The 10,675-nt window shown below is 35.1% G+C and overlaps 1 protein-coding gene, 1 long non-coding RNA gene and 1 pseudogene across 3 annotated transcripts; 2 read left to right on the forward strand and 1 right to left on the reverse strand.

Annotated features, from left to right (window-relative positions):
- Positions 1 to 2,372: 2,372 nt before the first annotated feature.
- On the forward strand, positions 2,373 to 4,332 carry LOC147073369 (uncharacterized). The gene is made up of 3 exons (XR_015070478.1): positions 2,373 to 2,613; positions 2,728 to 2,796; positions 4,148 to 4,332. It is a non-coding gene; the product is annotated as an uncharacterized LOC147073369 (long non-coding RNA).
- Positions 3,542 to 6,208, reverse strand: LOC147073370 (histone H2A-like). 2 transcript variants are annotated; one of them, XR_015070477.1, is made up of 4 exons: positions 5,760 to 6,208; positions 5,258 to 5,504; positions 3,966 to 5,154; positions 3,542 to 3,864 (listed from the first exon to the last, which is right to left on the reverse strand). XR_015070477.1 is itself a non-coding variant. In XM_085945457.1 (3 exons), the coding sequence occupies exon 3, from the start codon at positions 4,886 to 4,888 to the stop codon at positions 4,718 to 4,720; it is 171 nt and encodes a 56-aa protein (XP_085801583.1). In that variant the 5' UTR covers positions 4,889 to 5,154; positions 5,258 to 5,504; positions 5,760 to 6,208; the 3' UTR covers positions 3,542 to 4,717. The 2 variants fall into 2 exon arrangements, 1 of the variants encoding a protein (XP_085801583.1); XM_085945457.1 differs by having other exon boundaries at positions 3,542 to 5,154.
- Positions 6,209 to 8,473: 2,265 nt separating this feature from the next.
- LOC147073371 (uncharacterized) lies at positions 8,474 to 10,277 on the forward strand (annotated as a pseudogene).
- Positions 10,278 to 10,675: the final 398 nt, after the last annotated feature.

Consider the following 10,675-nt stretch of genomic DNA (forward strand, 5'->3'; position numbering starts at 1 on the left):
GTTGTGGCTCACGCCCGCAAAGGCTTTTGGATTAGTACACCCATCTTCTTCTTCTTCTATTCGTATGCGTTCCTATATCATTCATCCGATTAAGATGATAACGTTTGCATAGTTTGGGTTCGATTTTAATTTAGTGTTCTTTTATTTGACCTTTACTCCAATTTACATATTGCCATATTGTATTACCTACACAGATATTGTAATATTAAAAAAATAATAACTTATTATTTGTTTTTAAATATCTAAGATAAATGTATCCACGAAGCGACCCTGTGCGAAGCCGGGTACTTCAGCTTGCTAATAAAAAATGATTGATTTACATATGAGCGTTCTTATTTTTTGTAATAATCAATAGTATAAAATCTAATTATAAATTAGAGTTTTGTACTAGTCTAAAAGCAGATCATGCACTGTTGACAAGAAACGAAAGTGTGACAAGAATCTTGACTTTTTCATGAGACTATAGAGACCTATAGCGACATTAAAATAAATATCCTCTTTACTCGTGCACTGAAATTCTGCCAAAGCAGAGGAATCAAGAGTTGAAATTTGTATATTTACGAAGAAATTTGAATTATCCTATTCGCAATACGGCGCAGTATACTTTTCAAATTATTTAAATTTGGCTTTGGTTAATAACAAATCGACGCAGTCAATTTGTGTAAATCCATGTGTAAATCTAATGGAAACAGCACCGTGGTTGTTCGACCAATTCTTGGTTATATGTTCAGCGTCTTGATGGTCGTGTCCGCGTGTGAATTCAAACCCATGTTGTATTAAAGCTGTACCTCAGTTGAGGCACGGTCTAAAAAGATCGTGGCTAGGCGATGCGCGGAACAATAATAATATATGCATTGACATGTTTTCTTTTTCAAGTAAATGGGTAACGTTTTTAGTCATCTTTAAATGATTTAAGAATTAATACCCCCGTCGCCATCACGAAACAAATTGACGTATTCACACCTATAGTTGTTGTCTATAGTTGAAAATTATTTGCCGTTTCACTGAAGTATCCTCTTAAACAAAACCATGTAGCTTGGCCACGGAGTTACAATCGCCCATCAGGAACTGGCTTACCCATTGTGTTGGTTTGAATCGGCTCATTTGAACCTCTCTGTAAGATAATATGTCTGGAAAAAAAATAATATAGTGACCACCGCAATGCCTCAAGTATGTACTGATAGGTAGGTATTCGCCTGATTAGCTTTATCTTCGAATCAACGTAGATTATTTAGACATAAAGTTACTTTAGTTCAGATTTCAACTACATACAATATACTCCTTTTTATAGTTTATCTGATGGCATCATTGATAATAATATTACGAATTATTTATTAACCGGTTATTATTTTGATATCAATTATTGCGATCTCACTTAATATTTTTTAATTCATTGATTGATTTTCTTCTATCTTAGATTTATTAAATATTGAGATAACTATAGAATTAAATTAACACCAGTTCTGTAGAAGTTTTGTATTAGATAAATTTTCCGAAAAATTCAATATTTTTGTACCTACGTACATATTTTGTAAAGAAAATGAACTGATGGGCTTAAAGCTAAACATTTTCAAGGCGAAATTAATGGTCATAGAGCGCCTAAGTAAGTACGTTTCTAAAGGCTTAATTACTCGTACATTGGCAGACGCGCAGACCCAACCCGATCCAACAACCGTCGTGGCCAACGTTTTAACACTATTTGCAATTACATGCAGTGTTGCCAAGTCAAAATTTTTAATTTCAGTAGAATGTGTAAAAAAATTCAGTAGATTCGACAAAATATCAGTAGATTTCTGTTTTAGGAAAAAAATTTCGCCGCCGCGGGCCGCAGGTTCCCAATTTTTCATGGTCGGCTTGTTTTTTCCCGGATGATAGGAATTTTGTAGAATGAAGAAATATCAGTAGATTTCATAAAATATCAGTAGATTCAGTATATTGCTAAAAATATCAAAAAATATCAGTAGATCTACTGAAATTTCAGTAGACATGGCAACACTGATTACATGCAACTATTCAATCGCATTGGTCCTTGCTTTTGATTGGTTTAAAATAAACATAGTGTTGCTATTATTAAAAATATAGGGCTTTTGAAACTAGGCGCTTCAAATAAAGGCAGAGGCTAGACGCTTTTGACATATGGCGTTGGAGCCACTTGCGAAGAAAACACCTGTCTGGGACACAGTTGTCATTATTATTGTTAGGATTGAGGTAGTGAGATGGAATAAGGATCAGGCCTATTCTTAACAATTATCACTTTAGCACATTTACGATGTTACCATTGGTCCAAGTTAACACATTTGTTATTCAGGCACACTGTCAGATATTATCACTTTAGCGGCAGCTAACTTTCATATCCGGTTTAAACGGCTAACTACGGCGTGAAGTACGTACGTTATTTGCTGGTATATTATCTATGATTTTCTGACTTCGGTTAAAATCGGCCATGTTCGTGCCGCGTTGTCTCTGGTACCCGAACGGCGCGAGCTTTGTTTATATAAATGTCAAACGTCAAACGTAACCAAACTTAACCTACAATTTTGCCTGTCATGTCAATTGCATAAAATATAGATAATATACGTAAAGTCAATTGTCAATCGGACAAAGATTTTGACGGTAAGAATATATAATTTAAATATTACAATGTTGTTTGTGTGTATGGAACAGTAGGTATATTATTTTGTTTGGGATTATTATGCAACTATAGTACAAAACTTTTTTATATTCCAGCACGTAAAATATCAAGGCGTCATCCTGTGGAAGAAGCCGAGAGCACACCATTGCAACCCCGGCCTAGAGGTAATAGTTAAATATTGTTTGTTTCATATTTGTTTATATAAAAAATATTGAAGAAAACCTTGGTGTAGGAAAATGATTGAAAAAACACCGCAAACATACAGCTTGTCTTATATTTTTTCCATCAATGTTGCCGGCCATGAATAGGGATGTTTCCAACCTTTTATTGGAGAATAACCAGACGAAGGTACTATTATCATACATTCATTATATCATATCTATATATTTTAACTATATCAAAATAGCATTCACCTAGACTAGGTCATCATGACCGATTGACTGCATTCATACTTGCTTTACACTAATATAATATTATGTATGCAGTATGTAAACAAACAATATTTATTTAGTAAGTAAGTAGTACATACGCCTGCCATATCTATACTTAATACATGTGGCCCTCGACTTTCACACGTAATTAGTTCCTCAGAAAGTGTACATTAAAATATTATTTATTTATCAATGGGTGTAATAAAGTTAACGGGTGTTTCTTTAGAAACTTGTTATATATATATAAATAGTCGAATACCACCCTTTTATATATTTGAGAAGGTGACAGGGAACGGAGGAGAGAGTAGCAACTGCGTGGTAGATTACAGTTTTTGCATTATCAACAAGAATCTACATTGTAAGAAATGTACGAAATAACGAATTATTTTAAAGTCGAGGGCCACCCTACTACGATATCAAAAGAGAGTATTGTATCAGGAGAAATTATGTATATGTGTTGTAAAAAAAATAATCCAAGTATAAAACCATTACTAACAATTTTTATTAATCTTAATATAATACAATATAATTATTATATATAAAAGTATAAAACAGAATAAGTACATAATAGTATGTGCATTATGATAAATTTGGCATATTTCAGTCATTTGTCGATAATATATTGGATAAAAGGTTAGTTATTTATTACGCCGCATTTATTTAATTAATTATTGGCACCAAAATATCTGTTGACAATTCTCTGTTGAGCAGAATACGCCTGCCTTATCCTATTGGCATTCCAAGTGTCAGTATATACAAATTCAGATGGGACAGGGTCATCTACAAGTTAGATTCGGTATCCTGTAAAAAAAGAGATTTGTTAGCACAATACATTACATACTCAATCCAATGTCACATCTATTTAAGTACCTATTGTTTTCATTTACTTGAACTTAAATTACCTAAATTCTTGTATCACGTTGTGCAGAATACAATATGCATATATTTTTTTTATTTTTGTTGCTTTTTGTTCGCTCGTAGGCATCTAAATTTTGTTTTAAGTACACCGTTGAGTCTCTCTACCACATTCGTTGAACAGTGGGTTTCTCAACCGCATAACCTAATTTGCCTGAAATGTTTTTAGATCAGTCAATACCAAGAAAACCAAAAGGAAACAAGAGAATAACGAAGATGACCGAGAGAGAAGACGAAAGCTGCAACCGACTACATCATCTGCTTCACGTTCGTCAGCTGAATGCAGAACTAAGATTTCAATGATCACAATCTGTTTTTTGAATATGTTTTTGATTAAATAAATTTGAAACGTTATACATTGTTGTTTCATTAAATACCCACTCATAACTATGCAAAATTTTGATTCCTTTGATGTCTACGGAATACGGGTAATTGTAAAACCAAACGAAAATGTTTGTTACTGGCAGTGCCAGTGGCGAAGGGTGGAGGTAGGCTGTTAAGATCCGCCATAAATAGTGCACACTAAACTTTAAGTTAAAACTCTTTCGTTATGCAATCGTTCCATTTCCAATTTGACCAGTGATTCGTTAAATAATAAATGTCATCTCATAAGCAACAATAACGACCTCGACACGTTCGCTACCAGTCGAATTTGAATAAAAATGGGGGCCCTGAAAAGGGCCTTTTGTACGACGATAGATGGATTATTGCATGTAATCATAAACGATAAGATTTTTTTTCACGCCTTCTCAGTCTTCTTGGGCAAGAGCACCGCCTGGATATTGGGCAGCACTCCACCCTGGGCGATGGTGACGCCGGAGAGCAGCTTGTTCAGCTCCTCGTTGCGGATGGCGAGCTGCAAATGACGAGGGATGATCCTGGTCTTCTTGTTGTCCAACATTAGCTGCATCTCCTTCGTATATCATATATACGTTTGAATACAGGCTAAATTATTTGGCACATACATGTGGAACGGTGTGGAATGAGTTATTGAGCGCTGAAAACGAGCCTGTCCATTAGATACTGGTATAGTGATTGTGTTAATCGTCACCAAAATAGATGTCAACAATTCGTTGACGAGTAGCATATGCCTCCCTTAATCTATTTTGATTCCGCGTCTCATTATACACGAATTCCGATAGGACAGGCTCATCAACAGGTTCTAGATTCGGTATCCTGAAAAAGAAAGAAAAAGAGATGTGTTAGCACATGACAGACTCAGTCCAATGTCACATCTATTTAAGTAATGTTTTCATTTACTTGAAACTTCAATAATTACCTATAATGTTGCATCATGTTATGCAGAATACAACACGCATATATTATCTTGGTTGCCTTCTCAGGTTTATAATGGAGGGCTCTATCCCCTCGAAGGCATCTAAATTTTGCTTTCAACACACCGTTCAGTCTCTCTATGACATTCCTTGTTGAGCAGTGGGCAGCCGTATAGCGAGCTTCAGGTGAATCTACCTCGGCACGTAGAATCGGAATGAGCATATATTTTTCTACCGCATACCCTGAATCACCTGAAATGTTTTTTGGATCAATCAATAACAAGAGGAAATGAAGAATGACGAAGGACAATGAACAATGATAATCTGTTAATTTTAATATGTTTTCTGTCGTGGTGAATGCTTGAAGATGAAGTAGGTAGGTATTTACATGTGCTGTTGTCAAACTGAGTAAATGTATCTTACCCATGATGTTATCTTGCGCTGTCATAAAGTAGGGTTAAGTATAGCTACTAAATGTCGAAATAATTTGTGATTTTAATTAAGTACCTGAATTTGGACAGGAATTCCTTTGGGTATGCCTCTCATCAACACGGAGTCCAATTTGGTCACTATCTCGATCACTATTTCTTTCGACAGTCTGTATAATTGTAGAATTTAGATGGATAATAAAATTGATAAAACAATATTACGACAGTTATTTGACATCCGCGAAACGAACATTTATTAGTAATAGTATCTATGATTCTAACCATAGAATCCGTAGAACCGAACCACAAATTGTGGTTTGAAACTTTGCATATTATCTTGCATCTCAATTTTCAATATGTAAAATTGACATATTTTCTCTCGTTCTCGCAGTAGCACGGCACATCGAGGTGCCGCTAACTTTGACAGGGATATCGGTTAACTTTCTTACGCAAATGACCGCGAGAATAGCAAATGTGTTAATTTTGATAATTTTATCATAATTAGCCGTTTTAACCTTTTAACACATACGTTTGGATACGTTAGAATAGCCCCGCAGGCAGGGTAGGTTGGTTTGACTCCCAAATGAATAACTCAGAATTTGGTGCGTGAATGAAATGAACCCTGGTTTTATTATCTCTTTCCAAATAAATATTAATTTAAATATTACAGATAAGTGTACAGATTATAATTTAGCTGAGGGAAATCACGATTATGCGTTCCGATGGATTTACGAAATCGATCGGACGAAGCTGAACCATAACCTTACGGTTAAATCTTTGATAACTGACTGACTATGTAGCTTCCTTTTACTGATTGTTTTATATTGATTCGATACAATAGAAAATGCTGCTATCAACTAGGTACTTGAATATTTTTCATAATCATGCTTATGAGGTTAATTGTGTAATGCATGATTCGTTTATTCGTAAATTATAAACAATTCATTTTAATTTGAACAATTATGCAGTTTTAATAATTGCGTAAGATTGATTTCATACAAACAACTTTTGTGCATATCACATAGTATTATTTCTTAATTTGCGATAATATTGATTATTGAATTATTATAATATTTTTGCTAAATTAGCTTTCTGTTGAAATTTGATTGACTCACATAAATCGCTTGTTTTGTAATTTTAACAATAATATTTTGCAAGCTACATTGTAGTTATAAATTATTGGTTTCCTGCCAAGTCATGCGGATGGTAAGGTATTGAAACTACAGAGTAACTCCCCGCACAGAATCAATTAGGTACATTAAATAACAATTTGTAATCAAAAAAGGGTTCAGAGACACGTGGCACTACAGTTCAAGCGCGTAGACGCAAGCCTGGGTAAAAAGCCAATTGGAGATTCTAATCGAATGCATCAACCCACGCAAACTGCAGTGCTGTGTGTCCGACCCCTTACTGAGGTCTTCAACTTCAGTACCCACCTGTTTAAATATTGGTGTCCATAATTTATAATGTTGATTACAGCGTCCAGACTACAATCGAGAGCACTGGAATTGACTGGAATACACAAATCTGTGCATTTGTTTTGATTGTTTTTATTTATTTAAAATTATTAATAAGTACTATTTTTTGTAGTAATTAGTATTCACTTTTCTAATGTTTGTATAGATGATTTCTCTCGAAAAATTCTCGATATATAATTTGATATTAATTTTATGTGACTTAATAATTATAATGTTCGATTAAGGTTGTACAAATTATGACATTTTTTACAATTCACCCTTATTCAAAGCACTTTCATTAATTGAATGTACAAATTAACATTAAAAACAATATTTTTCATTTCATTTTGTCTTAGGATTAAGACATCCGGAGCTATAAAACCCGCGTTTACGCCGCGCAGACATGGATAGCATTGTCTATCCGTCAATCATAGACAACGTAATAAAAATCTGGTAGCCAATTTGCAGTACTGTGTGTCTTAATCCGTAACATAATTTCTAGTTCCTTGATTAATTATTGTCTTTTCTGCTTTGATTATTTAGTTGGAGCAATATTGAAGGTTTGGTGGTTCTTCAATTGCTGTGCCAGAATGGGGATAACAGTGTGCAGTGTGATCTAGAACTTGGCATACCTTATATTCCCAAATAGGTTTTGGTTGTTTTTTTTATTGACTTTTACCGACCGGTGTATCTTGGCCACTCCATGAAATGGTTTCGTAGCATTTGTTTTAACATGGAACATGTTATACTGATGGCCTCAAACGCAAAAGCGTTACGAAAAATAGACCTAAAAAAACCTCGCCTCAATTACTTATGGGCGCCGATTATTTTTCATTTTACGTTATATACATAGACCAGTTGTCTCCAACCGGTGGTCCGTGAGATAATTTTGGTGGTCCGCAGAGTTATTTGAAGATATTATTTGCAACTTTCGTATTTATTAAAAATTTTCAGTATATTCTTATAATATTGTTTTTTTTTTGCAATGTTACCCTTATTACGTCGTCAGTCTATATTCAATGTGCTAAAGAAGAAATAAATTGAAAATAAAGTTTTCTGTTCGGGATAAAATAAAATGCAAATATCGACACACTGATATTTTTTTATTTTAAACATTAATCATGGAAATTTCCGGGTCCGGTATGATAAGGGTGAAAATGAAATTTGAATTCGTTACGAAATTTTACGCCCGCAATTCCCGTGCCTGGCCTATTTATTATTATTTGTCATTTTATCGTTCAGTTACCTGCATTCTATGCGACGTAGTTGTTGTCTGTTATTATTACTTCTTTAATTTTATTATTCTTCACTAGTAACTAGTTCGCTACAGTGCAACATGTTCCTCTGTCCCGGTCCTCATTGTCCTCCTTCAACTTCTTCTGGTAAATGCACTGTTCATTCTGAATACGCATCTGCTTCTATGTGTACTTCGACATTGACTCCGTTGTCTTGTAGTTTCTGTTGAAAATAATAAATGGAGGATATATCGTCGAAGAAAGAGTGGAGAGCTTTTTCCTGCATATGCGCCTACAACACCAGCAGAACGTAAAAAAGAGAGCCGACAACGGATGAAAGGCCAAATACTCCAAAAACAAGTTTCTTGTGGTAAAAAAACTGTTTCTACAAAAATAATGTGTCAAAATAACCTAAAAACCTAAAAAAACAACCTAAAACTGCTTCTGAACGAGCCAGGGAATACCGATTGCGTAAAAAAAAAATTACCTTTAAAAAGACCTCTCAATGGTCTCTTCTTGCTGATTACGAATTTCAACAGCGTTTTCGACAAAACCCTTTGGGCCATGTTTGCGATGTTTGTGATCGAATTTGGTTCGAGAAAGATTTGAAGAATGTTGGTTGTAAATGTTAGGACATATTACAAGCAGAATTTCCGAACGAAGACTTCCAGAATTTCAAACTGTGTGTTAATTGTAAAGAATCGATTTATCGATCGGGGAAAATCCCTCGTTTATCGCGAAGTAACGGCTTCGTTTATATTTTCGTTATCGTTTTATATTTGCCGGCACTAGATTGTATTACTGAACGTTTAAATTCTCCGAGGCTTCCGTTCATGCAAATCAGGCATCTCAGATACGAACACGACAGTAAAAGCATCATTGGCCAAGTTGTGAATAAGTGAAATTGTCGACGTGAATATAATGGTTTCACAACTACCTCGACACCTAGTTGACGATTACGCTTTCAACGTTCACGTTCAGCGTTCGTTGAGACATAAATCTACGTATTTGAAAGGACACAAATGTCAAACGATGGTTGGCTTATTTATTGAAAACTCCTTTGTACAGATTAGACAAAATTATAGTCGACGAGTCCTTCATCAATACAACACAAGGGTGAAAAGGGTGCTATCGAAATGTTCACTAATCAACAAGAGACAGCAAATTGCTTCTCGCTCAACAACATATTACGCTGATGTGGAGCGAAGATAAATACTTGTGCATTGCGCCAGGAGACAAAAAAATACCTATTAGCATTATTTTTGACGAGCATGCTGAAGAGTTATCCTTTACTGGAATTTACTTGGGTCACCCGTGAACGTTCAAAAATGGAATAAAAGTTACTCCGTTCTGCATGGTTACAAGCGAATTCGGCGCCGGGATCGACGTGGTGTTACTCCTGAACACATTTTGTACATGGCTACGAAAATAATGCGGCTTCGAATCAGTCAAGGATTATCTCAAACAATTAAGGTTACTGGCGACACCGCTCAAATAACTTAGAAAATGATAAAAGACAAGCTGTTTATTGAACAGTGCGTTGAACATAATATAGCATTTCTTAAGTCAATTCCCAATTTGGTTCATTATTCGGCAGTTAAAAAGGAGTTATTCGTCAACTAGGCAAGCCGACAATATGTTTAACTCTCAGCGCTTCTGAGCCTTGGTGGCCGGAGCTGCTGAAATTTTGTATAAATTGAAAAACAATGGTGAAGAATTCGATGGGGTCCGTTAGAAACAATGACCAGTCTTCAATGTTGTAAACTAGTTAATGAAGATCCGGTAACTTCTGTGTTGTACTTCAACAAACTGGTTGATGTAATTATGCACATTTTGCGATCTAAATCTTGCAGTCCGTTCGGAAAATACCGCATTGTTGACTTCTTCAAACGCATCAAATTTTAGCAACGACGCAGTCCACATGCACACATTTTACTGTGGTTAGAAAACGACCCACAAGGTAGTATCGGCGAGAACATACCTGCAACTTTGCGTTTAATCGACGAACTATGTTCAGTTGACTCGAACGACTTGAAATATCCAAAGTGTCAGACACACAAGCATACATTTACGTGATAAAGAAAAACAATACAAAATGCAGATTCAGGGCACCATTTTGGCCTATGTTTAGAACTCGCATTCTCATTCCTATGCCCAAAGAGGATGGTCGAAAAGTCACATTGAAACAGACATTTCACTCGCTACATTTCTCTCTCGATAACATCAATTATTGCGTATCTACAGACGATTTATTTCACCGAAACAATATTAAAGACAAGGAACATTATCTGAATATCATTCGG

This window comes from Rhyacophila brunnea, unplaced genomic scaffold (genome assembly GCF_057557595.1).
Source record: "Rhyacophila brunnea isolate RB1 unplaced genomic scaffold, BYU_Rbru_1.0 scaffold_18, whole genome shotgun sequence".
NCBI classification, from domain to species: domain Eukaryota; kingdom Metazoa; phylum Arthropoda; class Insecta; order Trichoptera; family Rhyacophilidae; genus Rhyacophila; species Rhyacophila brunnea.

What these genes read in the sequence shown, in the direction of transcription:
- LOC147073370 (XM_085945457.1), bottom strand. Translation starts at nt 4,888, where the DNA reads ATGCAGCTAATGTTGGACAACAAGAAGACCAGGATCATCCCTCGTCAT.